At 37.9% G+C, this 17,515-nt stretch overlaps 1 protein-coding gene across 1 annotated transcript in view; it reads left to right on the top strand.

Moving 5' to 3' along the window:
* The window catches only part of SKAP2 (src kinase associated phosphoprotein 2), a 175,926-nt gene that overhangs the window by 136,552 nt on the left and 21,859 nt on the right, over positions 1 to 17,515 (top strand). Inside the window, 1 exon segment of the mRNA XM_055314851.1 lies at positions 16,174 to 16,251. Within this exon segment, the coding sequence (XP_055170826.1) occupies positions 16,174 to 16,251 (78 nt within the window).

Raw genomic sequence — 17,515 nt, 5'->3', positions numbered from 1 at the left:
TCCACTGTGGGCTGGCAAGAAGCATCTGGGAGCCAGACTTTTCCTGTGGACACACGCCAAGCAGTGTATTATATTTCCTCAAGAAAGTGAACTATATTGAGATCATTTTTCTTTTTGAGTTTTTTAATCCAGGAATTATTTTCTAAAGCTAAGTAAGAATCATAGGATAAAATTGTTTAAAACTTGAATTCCAGAATAGCTGGTTGATAACTATACACTTATTTAGCTAGAGTAGGTATAAATAAGTCATGCAATTAAACTTCAGGTAGCTAACAGTATTCTCCTAATTAGACTGTTCAGGAAGGTTCAAGGTCATTTCAAGTATTCTCTTTAAATCCATGATTTGCTCTAAATAAGGACAATAAACATTGAATGACCCTTTAAGTACTATAGTTGGACGTGTCATTTTATTTACATGTTTGATTGCATTATTTAATTAATTAGAAATAAACCCTAAATTGTATTTTAATACACACAATTATAGCATAACCTTTATTTTAACTAAAAATGCCAGGAAAGTTTGTAACATGTCATATTTAACTTAAAAAAATTTGAACAGTCTGATTCTGGGATCGGAGAACAAGAATGCTTTGTCATACTGGAAAATAAGCTGGGGGTTAGTTTGAGAGCACTGACACTACCTAGACTTAGAGGTCCCTAAGGTGGCAAGGATTTGTCTTTCCAGAATGGATACATTTACTCCAGGTGCTACCCTGGGCCACTGTTGGGTGAGACCTTAAAAAAATACGATCTGGTTTGCCTGCCATGTACATTAAAAATACCCTGGCCCATTTACATGAGCATAGACCTTTTATTTATGTTGGCCTTATTTCTGGAATCCAAGCAAAAGACACTTTGCAGATGAGAATTCAACTTATCCCTTTAGGGAGCCAAGTGTGGTTCCTAACCCCCTCTCCTTTTTTTCCTATTAAGTTTCAGATGTATAGCTTTAAAATTCACACAACAAAGTGATCACCACTACAAGTCTAGTTACCATCCACCATGATATATTTGACATCCTTCCCCATGGTAACTGCTAGTCTATTCCCTGTATCTATGAATTTGTTTTGCTTTATTTTCTTTGTTTCTTTGTTTTTCTTCTTTTAAGATTCTACGTGTAAGGAAAATTATATGGTATTTGTCTTTCCCTGTCTAATTTCACTTAGATTATACCTTCAAGGTCCATCCATGTTGTGGCAAATGGCAAGATTTTATTCTTTTGTTGCTGAGTAGTATCCCATTTTACACATATGCTCCTCTTTATCTATTCATGTATCAGTGGCCACTTGGTTTGTTTCCATATCTTGGCTACTGTAAGTAATGCTGCAGTGAACATCAGGGTGCAGATATCTTTTTGAATTAGTGTTTTTGTATTATTTGACTAAATACCCAGAAGTGGAATAGCTGGGTCATGTAGTAGTTCTGTAAGTGTGTGTGTGTGTGTGTGTGTGTGTGTGTGTGTGCGCGCGTGCATGCACGTGCATGTGTTTTTAAAGTTCAGATTTTTATTCTTACATATTTCAGAGAACATCAGATACTATTTTGCAGGAATGAACCCCAAGACTTTTGTCAGAAGAGCTCTGTACCACTCCTTATTCCCCCTGCAAGTTCTACCTAGCTTCTTTCGGCAACTCCTCGCTACAGAAATAAACTAGTTCTAGGGGATCTTTCATTTTCTAGGCATTGTAACATTTTATCATAAATTTGTGTGTCAAAAAATTACAATTGAAGATGCCTTAAAAACATAGTTCTGAAAGTCCATGCACATCCCCTCCTAGGTACATGGAAATTTTTATTTCAAGAAGCCATTCTTTTGTATTATGTAAAGTGCTTTAATTTGCTGCATTTTTCATGTCTTACTGCAGTCAAATCTGGTGAGAAACTATAGCTATCTCATTCAGGATTAATCAATCTTCTTAGGCTCCTGGCTAGGACGGAAGCTGCTCTCGGCTCTGCTTGCTTCAGGGCTTGGCCTTCCTCTGTTTTTTCATCATATTCAGCCTCTGAGAGGGAGGTGATGGGAGATGATTTTTCCATTTGTAAGCTGCCTTCCAACTGAAAGAAAAATGGAGGGGGCAAATGCCAAGCTTTTCACTTTCTGTGGCCATTACAAACATGACTCTTCTCCTGTTTTTCAGCAGGGTACACTATTTTTCAAAGGAGCTATTTTTTTTTTTTATACTGTCAGACTTAGGCAAGTTATTTTGTCATTGAAGAGTGTTAAAAAAAAGAATATATGTCAATATGACATCATGAATATTAACTTTCTCATAAGTAACATGTTATGGCAGTAGGTTAAAGTGCTGTTTAATTAATTAACAAATACAAGAACAAGTGATCTATGCAATGTCTTCCATCGAAAGGGAAGAAAAAGCAAAGCACTTCAGAACTTGGGTTCTGGAGGCAGGTTGCCTGGATTCAAATTCTGACGACACTACTCCTTATTGCTGTGTTATGCTGAGCAAGTTACTTAAATGTTTCTATGCCTTCATTTCTTCATCTGCAAAATGAGACTAACAGCAATACCTTCATCACAGGGTTTTTAGGGTTGAATGAGATTTATGCATATACTGGCTAGCCTAGCTTGGTGCTTGGGTACATAGACAATCCTCAGATTACTATTAAAATCACTTGATTTGTAAATCTTCACTGCACTGAGCATTATATTGGCCACTTCACCTCATTTTACTCTCACAATAATTCTCTAAAGTAAATTTTGTATTTCTGTTTTCCAGATTAAAATTGAGGTTCAGAGAGTTTAATTAGCTTGCTAAATTTGTATAGCCAGTAAAAGAGAGTAACATGAACTTCTGGAATACAAATTTTATTTGCATTTCTGTAGTTCCATTCTATACTTTGGGATTGATACGGGATTAATTTCTCCATTACTAATTTCATTATAACTAACTTTATGCTAGTGTTATTTAGTGGAGTATCCCTATATTTTGAAGTTTAAAAGGCAAGTAACATTTGGAGATACAATGTTCTAATTAACTTATATTCAAATTATAATAGAACACAAACCATTGAACCCTCATGTAAAAGAAGCCCCAGAAGGTCTGCCTTTATGTCAGTGGTTCTCAATGTGTGACCCCAGGACAAGCAACATGGGCTGGAAAATTTTTAGAACTGCACAGTGCCAAATCTACTGAACCTGAAACTCTGTGGGTGGGGCCTAGCAACCTGGGTTTGAACAAGCCTTCTGAAGTTTGAAAACCAGTACTCTAGGTGAACAACACAGCATGGTGGCATGCCAGAGATATTGATGTCGTTCATAATATCTAGTCCCAACCTGGAAGTTACATATCACAGAGGGAGCACATGGTGGTAATAGAAAAATACAAGTGGGGCTACTATTTGATAATTGCCCTATAAATATTAAATATTTAATACTGTGTACTCCATATCCTCCATTCCTTGGATTTAGGGCTTCTAAGCAGGTGGTAACTATTTCTTTCAAGCATAGCCAATTGAGCACAAAGGATTAAGAAGCCAAGAATGACTTTCTGCTCACCCTCAGGTTCTTGTGCCTGAGACATGCAGAACCAGGGATCAGGAGGGCAATTTTTTTTTTTTTTTTTTGGATTTACCACCGAGGAGTCTTCAACTAAGAACAGCTGACATTAAGAGTATGGAGAGGGAAGCAAAGCACTCAGCCGTCACTGCGTCTTATTCCTTCTTCATGTAGACTTTAGACATGATGCGGCCCATAAACAATGGAGGAGGCCAAAGAATGCAGGAAATAAAGGGAAGCTGTGGCATATCCATATTTAATTGTGGAAAAAAGCAGTCAAAAAACAGTTGTCATCTTAGAATCCATCATAGCCGATGAGGAGAAAACTGGCCATCAGCCAGACTGCATTTCTGTAGATTTTAGCAAGGCAGATTTCAGAAAATTCAGAAAGAGAATAGGTACAAATGTATGGTGTTAGAGACAAACAAGTATTTTAAAATAGCATTTAATTCCAAATGATCACAATGAGGGAAAGGGAGAAACAAAAATGTATCAGTGTCTTTGTGCTATAGTCTGTCCAATTAATACAACTTTTACAGGGTGATAGATCAAGCACTGAAATGGCCAAATAACCAAGGAAAACATGAAAAGCACTGAAATTTGTAAGTTATGCCAAGTATAATAAAAGGTGTGTAATTGTTCTGTGTTTTTGTTTGTTTTCAAAATTTATGGGGGGTGGTAATTCCAAGGAATCAGTTTCTACTTAATTTGCTCCTTTTCTGTCAAGAAGTATCTTCCAACTGATAAGATTGGTAGCAGGTAACAGAAGAAGCCAAGGACCGGCAAAGAGATTCTAATAGCATACCCAGCTAACCGAAATCCATTTGATTTTCATTCATCATCAAACATTCCTGGAACACATTTTGTTTGTTTCAGCCCCTCTGTTAGGCCTGGTGGAGGAGCACTCAGAAGGAAAGGAGCCAAGTAGACAAATGTTTGGAGTGCTCTGTGAGAGCAGTAATAATGGAGGCTTGTACCAAGGCTGGGAGATTACAAAGGGGAGCACCTAGCTGCCTGGAGGACTTTGGGGAAAGCATTCTAAGTTGGGGGACATTTGAGTCATGTATTAAAGATGAATAGGTGGTAAGTTTGCCTCTGGCTTACATAAGACTATATCACAAGACCAGTTGTAAATGAAGTAATTGAACTACTATTGCTGATTTTGAAGGAAGCCTGTGGAAAGAGAGTGATGCTAGAAGTATAGAGTCTAGCAATTAAATGATGAACTCTTCAAAAAGAATGGAAAGTTGCAGTATCTTAAGTTGGGTTTCCCAGAACAGACTCTGAGATGGTTGCATGTAGGAGACTTATTGGTGAGTGATCTTGAGGGATACCTCATATGAAAGCGAGGAAGGCAGGGATCCCTGGGTGGCTCAGTGGTTGAGCGTCTGCCTTCAGCTCAGGGCATGATCCTGGAGTCCTGGGATTGAGTCCCACATCAGGCTCCCTGCATGGAGCCTACTTCTCCCTCTGCCTGTGTCTCTGCCTCTCTCTCTCTGTCTTTCATAAATAAATAAATAAATAAATAAATAAATAAATAAATAAATAAAAATAAAATAAAATAAAATAAAATAAAATAAAATAAAATCTTTTTAAAAAGCGAGGAAAGCAGAATTGGGTGGAAGAAGCTAACCCACAGTGCAGCTGGGATGGAGGCTTCAGCCGAACTCTTGGGGAGCTCTGGTCTGGGTCTGGGATGATTCTTCAAGGTGTTCTTAAGGCAAAGGAGCATGTCTTTATGTCCCCACATCTGCTAATCACTGGTTCCTGGCTCCTCTGGGAGAGGTATAATCATGAGAGAGGCAGTTCCCTGTAGCTCAGGAAAGTGCCTTGTAAGGGACAGCAGCAATCTGGGTTCCAGCAACTGGAGGATGATTGTGTTGGTCGTGAAGAGGGCACCTAGGAGGAGCATGACATTATCCATGATGGGTGGATTCTGCAAACCGTAGACAGTTTAGGAACTTTGAAGTGAACTCTAAAATAAGGCATCAAGTGGAGTCTTCTCTCTACCTAGAAGATGAAATAATGATTACTAGAACCCATTAGGTGTTCAGGGAAATGACAGACATATAACTAGACTTAAGTGAGGCATTTGGCCAGGATTCTCATGAAATCTTTATGGATATAAAGACCATTGGATAACTGACTGTATAGTTGTGCCCAAAGGGTGCTGATTAATTTATTTTCTGAATGCCTTAGAGCTTAATTCTCAATATTGTCATACCATCATATTCATCAGTACCTAGATGAAGATATACAGGCTATACCCTCAATAGACTGAAATTAGGGATCAAATCTAACAAGATGACACATGATAGAATATCACAGTTGCTCCAAAAATCCCATGCACAAGTATGAGAAAGGAAAGACTTTGCTTTACTGCAAGTGGCAAAACACATAGGGGTTTTGGTCAGCAGCTCAATATGACTCAACTGTAATGAGATTCAATCCTGAGATTGCGTGCTTTGGGAATATAAAATAATTATCAAATACTGTTCTGGGTTAGCAGGCTATCAATTTTTTCATGTTGTGGATCACCAGTGTTTAGATATTTCACTAAAAATGATCTTGCCATTTGCAACAACATGGATGGATCTAGAGGGTATAATGCTAAGTGAAATAAGTCAGAAAGATAGATGCCATATGATTTCACTTGTAGATGGAATTTAAGAAAGGGGAAAAGAGAGCGAGAGAGAGGGAGAGAGAGAGATCAACTTAGAAAGAGACTCTTAACTCTAGAGAACACACTGATAGCTACCAGAGGGGTGGTGGATGGGGGATGGGTGAAATAGGTGAAGAGGATTAAGGAGGGCACTTGGGATGAGCACAGAGTGATGTATAGAAGTGTGGTATCACTATATTGTGCACCTGAAACTAAGATTTCATTGTACGTTAACTGGAACTTTTAATAATAATAATAAAAACATAGGGCAGTATTCCCAAACCTTTTTGGTTCCAGGAGCCCTTTACAGTTTTAAAAATCATTAAGGACCCCAAAAAGCTCTATGTATGTGGGTTATGCCTCTCAATATTCACTATATTAGAAATTAAAACTGAGAAATACAAAAATGTTTATTAATGAGTTTTCAAAATAACAATGATAAACCCATGACATGTGAGTGTAAAGTATTTCTTAGGAAAAATCATTATATTTTCCTCCAAAATATCACTGAAAAGAGTGGCATGGTTTACATTTTGGCAGATCTCTTGAATGTCTGTTTTAATAGAATATATTTAGACTCTCAAATCTGCATCTGCATTCACGCTGTTGTGAATGTGTTGTTTTGGTTTAAGTACAGTCAGCATATGGAGAAACCCAGCCTCATGCCTAGGAAATCAGAAGTGTTTTAATAGTCTGGGGGGTAATTGTAGATATTCTTCTTTGATACTGTACACAAACTGGACAAGTAGTAGTAAAAGGCTAGTTGCAAGGTGGAATCTAAAACCATATCAGTGAACTTCCCATACTTCATTACATTAAAATTCATGGATCTGTTTTATACTTTGAATGGATCTCTTACCATGCATGTTTTTGTAATGTACCTTGGTCATTTGGAAAATATCAGTTCACTGCATTATGCAGAACTTCTAAATATTGGCACAATTATAATACAATTCACTACATTAATATCACTACCAATCACATTAGAAGACTCTTTTTTCATTTAAAAGATTTTATTTATTTATTTATTTATTTTTAAAGATTTTATTCATTTATTCGTGAGAGACACATAGAGACGAGACATAGGCAGAGGGAAAAGTAGGCTCCTTGCGGGGAACCTAAGGCAAAACTCGATCCCAGGACCCTGGGATCACGATCTGAGCTGAAAGCAGACCAGACCCTCAACCCCTGAGCCACCCAGATGCCCAAGATTTGATTTATTTATTCATGAGAGACACACAGAGAGAGGCAGAGGGAGAAGCAGGTTTCCCTTGGGGAGTCCAATGTGGGACTCAATCCCATAACCCTGGGATCACGACCTGAGCCGAAGGCAGACGCTCAACCACTAAGCCACTCAGGCACCCTAGAAACTTCTTTAAATACTGGAGAGTGGTCAAACAGCAACAGATCTAAGATTCTAAAACTCTGATTTTTGCTTGAAAGCTTAAATTTTATCATGGCAATAAATGTCAGTTGTTTTCTTTGAAATAAGCTCACTTAGTTCATTTTTGAGGAAGTATCTGCCACATTCTCACGTCTGAGTAACCATAGTGTGTCTGTCACTCATTCTTTCAAGTAAAAATGCTGTTCCATGAGAGAGCAGCTAGTTCAGCTTGCCACTCAATCTCTTGCACATCTGGAAACGCAGAAGTGTGCAAAATGCATTCTTCTGATTTTGTCACACAGAATATTAAAAAGACATGTTCTCAGCGTTGGTATTACACGAAAATAATAATTTGTACTGCTTCATCCTGGACAGTCTTAGGTGAAACTGGCTTGTCTTTCATGCTAGTGCAAGGCAGTGAAAAAAGTGACAGTTTGGTGCCACTGCACTGATTTATGCTGAGGTGTCAGCAGTTTACCCATCATCGCTTTGCAGCATCAGTGCAAATGTTAACACAATGAAAAAGGCACAGGTCTTCATTTTATTATAAAAATAGTTTTGACTTCATAGACTCTCCACCTTCTGGGAGAGTCTGTTGCTACAAAGGAGCTGGAACCAATAAGTCCAGTGGGTGACGGTTCCTCATATGCTCCTATGCTTTTTTTCCCTCTAGATTCTTAGAAAGGAGGTTAAGGGGCACTGCACGTGAAGAGGATGAGTATTTGCATAAGCAAACAGAGGACACAGAGCTGAAGCCTGTGACAAATGAGCTCTGCGCCCGTCTCTCTGCTTTTTTCCTAAGGTTGGAATTAGGTAGTTGTAGATCTTTATAAAACAGCCAAGTTACAATGACATGATCTTACCACCCTATTTATTATTAGATAGTATTCTTTTAGGGGAAAATGTAAACCAAAATCTCAGTTGAGGTGAAATATTTTACTTTCTAAATGGTATTCAAGTTATAATAAAATACAAGTACATTTGGATAAGAAACATGGGGGGTGGATAATGAAATATGTATATACTGGGATATTCTTACTAGAAATGAGAATGGATGAAAACCAGAAACTGAGTGAAGGTAGTCTAGGAAAAGATATTAATAGTGGTTATGGATAAGTCTTGGATGAAGATATGTATATATTTTTGCGTATCTTTATGTCTGACTTCTAGCAATGAATAGATACTGCCTTTGTAGCAAAAAGGATATTTTAAAAAGGGTTTATTTACATTAAAAAACAGAACTATTATTAGCAGCAAACTCTAATTGTACCAGAAATCCAGAGCCAGATTGAGGTTACTGTAACTGCGAAATAATTTGACATTCTTGGGTTAAAAGAACTTTAATATCACAGAATTGATTATAAATGTTAATTAAAAAGCTAAGAGTTTGAGCTTTATGGAGTAGTTAGGAGAATTTTAGATTGTGGCATGCGTGACTATAATACACTGGGACAAGGAAGAGCCCCATCTCATTGTTTCCTTGTGTCTAGCATTCTCAGAGTAGGATCATTTTTGACTAACAGATTCTGGCCTATTAAAATCTTATTTTTAAACCTGTGTGCTTTCTTTACTTGCAGTAGTTGTCTGTAGATGATCAAGTCTTGTAAGACTGCTCCTGAAAAGAGAAGTACCTCTGGAGCAGCAGAGACTTTTCCAGAAATGTCTGCAGTGCATGTTGCATAGTAGGGCAGTGCAGAGAGAAGAGCAGAGTGCCAGTTGCATGACTTTGGGCCAGTCATGCAACACCCCGAGTCTGGTTCCCTGTTAATGAAAGAAGGAAGTTGAACTAGATTATATCTAAGGTTTCTTTCCCTAAGATTCTCTCCAGATTCTGTCAGATGGAATTCTTACTTGAATTTGAGTTTTTTTTTCCCCGACAGCCTATAGCAAGTTTAATGTCTCTGAAAATTTATTAGTTTTGTGTTTTCAGATTTCTGTATAAATTATTAAACTTAATATAATACAGAAATGTACTTATAATCCTAATGCTGTTTATTTTTGCTTTTGAAGTGCAGTGATAAGCTTTTCCTATCAAACCCCATAAGAATAAAATGTCGAGGTTGAAAGTTAGATTGTATGATTGAAGAACTATTGCTTATTTGGTTGCCTTTTATACCATATTAACCTTCCGGGTTGCCAAATTCATAAGTGGTTGCAAACCACCAAGCTCTAAGGTAATGACCCTGATATTGCATGCTAATTGTGCTTTTTTTCCTTCCCCTGAGAAATCTGATTTTGTCATTGTCCTGCCCAATTCCTGTTCGGAGAGCTATGGGGTAGACATTATTCTTGGTACCTTACAGAGATGAGAATTATGGTCTCAAGGTTATATGAGTACTAGAACTATAGTAGTTGGCCCCAATTTGCCTGAATTTCCAGGAGAATAAGCTTGATGCTAAATATACCATTTCAGTTGTCTTTATCTTTCTGTTCATCTTGAAGTTTCTTTTTGTTTGTTTGGGGGTTTTTTTGTTTTGTTTTTTGTTTTTGTTTGTTTTTGAAGTTTCATATAATATTAAAAGGTACATGCTTCTGTCATTATAAAAGTTTATCTTTTATTGCTGTAAAATATATGTCAGTCTATTAAACAGATTAAAAAATCCTTTTATTTCAATTACCATATTTTAACTTACCTGTGGTCCAGGATTTATGGACCCCTTAAGGAACTCACTTTTCCTCACTGTCTTGGTCTGAATTCCCTTGCCCATACCCCTTTGACTCTGCTCTTCCACTTGTCTCACACTACTGCCAGCTTCGGAGCTTGCCTTAGGTCCTCAAAGAGAAGAGGGGCTGAGGTACCATTTGTGTGAATCCTTTCTGCATTTCTCCCTCTTTTACACTGTACTGCTGGAACTGTCCAGAGGGGTCTTCCTTTCCCCATCATATCTGTCCCGTCATCTCCCAGCCAGGGACATCTTGCTTGCAGCACCCTGGTGCCCAAACCCTTGGAGAAATGTGAAAGATAGTCTGTTGCTCTGAAATGTAAAGCAAACTTCTTTGTTCATAAAAAGACTCACCGTTACTGTCTACATTGAAACATGTTTTCCTTACTGAAATTTGGTGAGAAAGAATTATGAAATATTATTTCATCATAAAATAATCGAAAGTTTACAATTTATACTTATATATTTATAATATAATATTTATATATTGTATTTATAATATATGCATTATAAAAAACTGAAATGTTATTTCAATTATGAGTTGCATTAGAGACCTTTTCAGAGTATCAAATATTATGTGCTGGCTTTAGGGCACTTGAGGGTGTGAACATTAAAGGTGGAGAAAGAGAGCCTGGAGAACAGAAAGGAGATGTGTCTTGGGGGCATCCCAACTTGAAATTCTGTTTCTAAATTATCACTGCAAAGATTGCTTACCTTAAGATGTCTTTCACATACAAGGCTATGAGCAGAATAGAATCTGCCCACTTTTGTGAAAATGTTTTCCGGGTCCACAAATGTATTCAAATGACATTTTAGAAAACAACCCATCTGTAAGCTGAAGAGAAGGTGAAAAGAAGTGGCACATGCTGGAGTTTCAATCCCTGTTCTATTGTGTGTGTGAGCCTAGACAAGCACTTCAAGCTCTGTAAGTCTCATTTCTGCATCCATAACATGATGGTAAAAATACCTGTTGTTACCTCATAGAGTTGTCCTGAGGATTTAGTTACCTAATGGATATAGGTATAATGGATATACCTAATGGATATAGGTATAAATGCATACAGCATGAACATTTAAGCAGTAAATGATTAACTTTTCTTGAGGCAAAGATACTAGTCTCATAATCAAATGAAGTTGGGGCAGGTAGAGATCTACACTCAGTCTTTATTTCAGAGCATAGCTTTTGATTCTGTGTCTTATGTCTTTTAAAATACATTGGAATTCAGCAGAGCTGTTTTCTGGAGGCACTTAGTGAGAAAGGTAATCATTGTGAGTCGAAGATTTTCTCATGTTGTCCTCTTCTCCCTGGAAGATGTGATAAGATCAGTCCTCAGCCCCAGTGCGAACATCACACACCCTCTTTTGATGCTAACAAATTGTCTTTAGCCTTTTTCAAGCAATGTCAGCTGTACGTGTCATTTGCTTATCGCTTTTCTCTTTTGGTTATTTTGTCCTTAAACAAAGAACATTAGTAAGCAAGAAATAGCCATTTTGTAAAAACTGCATAGCTAGACAGATTTGTGATCCTTATTAGGGTAATAATCCATCTGTTATGGAACTGGATCAATTTGTAAATTAAATTGATTAATCTAGCAGGGGAAAAAAAGGTCTTGACTTTTCCCACATAAGCATTTCCTCAAATGGTAGTCATCCTAAAAAGATTTGGGAAGACTCAGTTTTTTCTTTTCTCTGCTCAACTCAGAAGGAGGGCCAAATATCTTCTGAAAGGGGGAGAGAGAGTGGAGTTCAGCTTTTGGATTCCATGGGATCTGATTGTTGCTGGAACTTCCATATTTTTGACCGGGTATAATATTAAAACCCTCTGACGACTGCCGGAATATTTCTAATACTCACTGATTAGTTTAGTAAATGTATGACTGTGTTTGAATTATCTTCTGCGGTTAGTTTTCTGTTATTTTCATCTTGTCTGATCAACAAAATCTTCTGATGATTCTTCTAACAATGTGTGATTGGAATAATAACTTCACATGTTGAAGAGTTTTGTGCTGCAGCTGAGAGGCATGTAAATACAAGCTGCTTATTTGCAAGAAGCTTCCAGATTTGCAATATGATTGCTATGGAAACCACATAATGAAAACCTTATAAACCATCTGTGTGGTTTGATGGATTTTACCGCATAGCTGAGCTGTTTTTGTTTACTGTTATTAAAATGTTGAATGGAATATATTAACCCACAAACATTGACTATTTGAGGTATTAATTAGTATTGTATAATGACATCGTGACTCAACACCAAAATAAAATATGTTTAACAATAAACCTAAATGAAACAACATGTATATATATTTCTAATATATTATGGAGGTGATTATTGCCTAGAATTTTCATTTGTCCTTATATATTTTTTTGAGTGGTGTGGAGAGTTTTTTCTCTGTTAATAAATGAACATGGTAGGATTTATTTTCATGATTTTGAATCCATTTGTTCATTCCATATTTATTGAATGTCTCCCTTGTACCAGATTGTATTCAAGATTCGGTCTGACTTTTCCCCCCTAAGACTAAAACACACACACACTCCAAATTTGATTTTGTTTTCTTTTATATGGAAGCTCTTTGTATTGTTAGCCCAAGATAAAATGAGTTGTTTGAATTTTGTTAGGAAGAACTGATGCATAAAATACAGAAGGCTTTGACCTAAAAATAGGTTTGAAATGGAGAAAGGAAGTTTTGTTAATGAGCGTTTCCTTCTCTAAAAAACTACTTTTCTGCATCTCACATGAATCTCAATTCAGTTACTTCTCAGTAAATATTGATATTTAAGTAGGTATTTTAATATCATTCTGGTAATTTAAGACTACATTGTATACATTAAAGGCACTTAGATTTTAGTAAGATAAGAATAAAGTCATAGTAATAATCTTCTAAGTTCATTGTTTACTTTGCCAAGAGTGGAGTTTTCCATTCAATTATTGTGATTAGTTTTTGTGATATCTCGACACTAACTTTGGGTGGTGAGTCTGTATCCCATAGTGTCTTCTTGAGATCCAAAACTAATGCTCCTGACATTGTTTTGGTCATGGCTTTTGACTTGAGGGCAAGCGCCCTTCACTGGTTTTGAATTTATTCCTTACTATCAAATTTGTGACCAGATTGGAGGAAAGGGAGGGAGCTGGGGAAAGTGTGAAAAGTAAGGAAAGTTTTCTCCTTTTAAGAAAATTAAACTGTCTGTAAGATAAGTAGTTTGGACCAAATGACTGTATAGGTCCCTCATATCTTAGAAATTTGCATGAAAACCTCACATTAACTCATTTATGATAACTACCCTTGTGATTTGGTGTGAGATAACTTGTTAAAGAGAAAAAAGACAGGATTTAGTGTTAGATTTTTAATAGATCTTCCATGTATTGATTACTATTTGAACCATATTTAAATTGCCAACATTAGGGCCAACTCAGTATGTATAAAGTGTCAAATATTTCCAGCTGTTCCTTTTTGGGGGGCTTTCATTATTTTGTTTGAATTGGGTTACAGAAATCAAAACAGTTACATGTTTGTTTTATAAGTACAATAACTCTCAAGCTTGATTTAAATGTTGAATTTTATTAATTACCACTTCAAAGTTTGCATGAGAGATGTCTCACTTTGCATCTGTACTTCTGACCTCTCTACCAGACTTTCCAATGGCCTGGACATTTCCTCTGGCTTGCCCCACCAGTACATTAAATCTCTCACATGAGAGGGGCACCTGGATGGCTCAGTCAGTTAAGCATCTGACTCTTGGTTTCGGCTCAGTTGATGATCTCAGGGTTGTGGGATGGAGCCTTGTGTGGGGCTCTGTGCTGAGTGGGGAGTCTGCTTGAGATTCTCTCTCTCTTTCTCTCTCTCTTTCTTGCTTTTCCTCTCTGCCCCTCCCCCCTTAAATAAATAAATATAGATCTCTCACGTCAGAAACACAGTTCCTGTGTTCCCTCAGCAGTATAGTTTATCTTGGTTATTCTTCCTCAGGAATGACGTTCCCATTTCTCTGTTAACTAAGCTCAAAATTTGAGTCATTTTCGGTTGCTCTTCTTCCTTGAGCCCTCCACATGCAGACAGGCACAAAGTTTATCAATTCTAGTTCCTTTCCCTCTCATAACTGGCTCCTTTCCATTTCCTCTGCCCCTTAGTTCAGGACTTCCTTCCCCTGTAGCCAGAGTCCAGAGTGCTCTCTCTGCACGCCCTCCTTCGGGCCGTCTGGGACAATGGGATCAGATGACCATTCCTCAGGCATAGTTTTGATCCTGCCCTTTCTCTGCTCCGACATCTTCTGGGGCTCTTACTGCCCTCCAAAGAAAAGGCTAACATCCACAGCCGGATGTTTATGGCCCTTTCCCAGCTGGCCCAAGCTCCTAGCATTATCTCCGATCCTGTTCTTCCCCTTTGAGTACTGCATTCTTTAGCCAAGTGGATATTACGGTGCTTTTTCTTTAGCTGATGGCTCTCCTTCTGTTTAGAAGTTCCCTCTATCCCATCTCTATTCAGATTTTCTCCATCCCCCAGAGCTTGATGGTGTTCCCCCTTGGGTGGTTTCCTCTGGGGTCCTTCAGAACCTTGGGCCTCCCGTGTCAGGGTTTATGCCCCTTATTCCATTTTCCTTTACATACTGTCTTCTGTGCCCTGGAGGCTGTCAGCCTCCTGAGGGCAGAAGCTCCGGACTGTCTTTGCCTCCTAGTAGAACCTCTCTCTTACAGGTAGCTAACACCCATTAAAGATTTTATTGGTTGAGTTATTTAATAGTCATAATGGCTATATTTATAAATTTTGCATATTTTATTTTAAGGTTTTTAATTTTTTCTTGATTGTTCTTTTTGAACTCTGTTTTTCTTGGGCCTGCCATTTGGTTCATATATCCTGCCTTAAATATTTCCAAAGTGTGTATAAATCCTTAGGTGAGGAAATTGGTCCTGTAATAAATGTTTCCTTAATGTAAAATAATTAAATATTATCTACTGACTCTGTTTAAAACTCTTCTCATTTAATCTTTTCATATTTCTTCTATAACTGGGGGCATGAATGTGATAGGAGAGTGTCAGAATCTAACAAAGGTAAGGCCCCAAATATAATGCCGGATAAAAAACACGGACTTTATGATCACAAGCCTAAGTCTGAATAACAAACAGTAGAAGTTTATTGTTGTTGTTTTTAAGATTTTATTTATTCATGAGAGACAGAGAGAGGCAGAGACATAGCCAGAAGGAAAAGCAGTCTCTCTGTGGGGAGCCCAATGTGGGATTTGATCTCACGATCCAGGGATCATGCCCTGAGCTGAAGGCAGATGTTCAACCACTGAGCCACCCAAGTGCCCCTTCTTTACCCTTTTGAACCTCTGTTTACTCATCTGGAAAAGGAGGATTTAGAACTATGTGTGAAATCTTAACATCTGCCATAGCTTATGGCAGGCATATAGTAGATCCTCAGTATAATTTGGGGGGAATTGTTCTGAAGGGTGAGGATTCTTGTATTCTCCTTTGAAGATTGAGTGAGAACACATGAAGTATCTGATACTCAAGAAATGATTTATAGGTTAACTATATTTTACATCACACATTTTCCCTCTGCTTTCCTGATGTTTGAGGGACCATGGTTTTAGCCATGATCCTCTTGCTACAGCATAATGTGAGTCTGTCCGTATAGTGCTGGGTGTTACTTCCCTGGATCTCAGGGCCAGTCTGAATGTAAGAGTGTTCCAGATGAGTTTCTATAAATACTTAAAACAAAATATGTATCTTAAATTTTATCTAGCCAACTGGGAAGGTTGCTATTTGGAAATAGCTAGAGGTTGATTTGTTCAGCTTTAGATTATTGAAAAAGGAATGTGAATGTTGAGTGGTTTCATTCTTTGAGAAGGAATATTTATGTGTTATAAACGTTCAGTTTCACTCAGTAAGACCGGGTGAGTACTATTATTTTTGATGACACTCTTCAGTGTGCCATTTGTTTGTTTGCAGAAGAGGAAGAGGACAGTGCTCCTGCGAAAGTGGAGGAACAAAGGAAAATGAGCCAGGACAATGTTCATCCCACCACAGGTAATGGCTAGGATGGCTTCCTGGGGAAGCTTCTTTTGGTTTTGTTCACTTTCCCTTCAGTTACTTTCTTACTGCTCTAAAGATGTTTACATAACTCTCTGAAGTTGGCTGGTTCGATCTGGATCTCTTATGGCTGGTAAGCTGCTTAGTCCCATTTAGGATGCATGGAAACCACTTGAGAAGGATTTATAAAGTAAGCCAATTTATACAAGGTATTCCTTCCTGAATTACTTTGTAATGACTCAATTAGCTTTCATTTCTGCACAAAGGAGATTTAGTTGCATAAATTAGCTTATCATCATTGAGGAAGTGTCACTGCTAAAGGACAGTTTATAGATACAACATGCAGTTGCTGTCAAACCTATAAGAATGTAATATAGACATCTGTGTATACTTTGTGCTTGAGCAGAACAGACTTCTGCCATTCAGAGACTAACAGGGGACAACAAGTTGCCCAGGGGACTGGCAATGTAGACATCTCTGAAAAGGTCAACTTGACACAGGCTCTGACAATCGACCCACAGCTCTGTCTTCTTTGATAAAAATCAGATAAACTTAAGACCGCTAATTGATCTGCAGCCTGTTTAAATGTTGGCCATGCATATCTTCATCGCATATGATTAACACAGAAAGCAAATGAATTGGGTAAGAAATGCCAGAGTCCGGTGACAGCAGTTTAAAAATTGGAAAAGGACACTGATGGCCTAGAAGGCTAGGAAGGATATTCCCCTTATCCATTTCCACTTGGCACATGGCCCCAAGTACTAATTATGACTGAGGCTGGAAAAATAAGTACATGCTATATACAAAATCACATGATACGGGAAACTTTTTTTTTTTTTTTTTTTGCAGGTTGTTATTTCCAAACAGCAGGAGATAAACCATATCTGTAGTGCAAGCATGAGGTTAGCTTTGATAAACCAGCAATTATTTTACACGGAAAGAAGAGAGGGAATGCCTTCTTATCAGGACTTTTACACCTCTTCATAGCCACATGTCTGGGCAAGGCCTGCCATATCATCCCGTGTCTTGCACAGAGCTGTAGTTGAGGGTCACCTTCCCTTCTCTGATATGTTCATACATCACTCTTTCTAGCTGTCAGAGACAGGGTGGACAGGAAGTGTGTGTTCAGGAAGTAGCTTTCCCGAGCCCTTCCTACCGTGACACGTGGAAAGGAAACAGAGGCCTGATTTCCGGACCTGGACAGGAAAGCAGGAGCAGGTTGCTGGAGAAGGTTTTGGTTTGCTTTTTTTCAGTAAGGAAG

This window comes from Nyctereutes procyonoides, unplaced genomic scaffold (genome assembly GCF_905146905.1).
Source record: "Nyctereutes procyonoides isolate TBG_1078 unplaced genomic scaffold, NYPRO_anot_genome, whole genome shotgun sequence".
NCBI lineage: Eukaryota > Metazoa > Chordata > Mammalia > Carnivora > Canidae > Nyctereutes > Nyctereutes procyonoides.
Note: the sequence above shows the minus strand (reverse complement) of the source record. Positions and strands in the feature narration are given on the sequence as shown.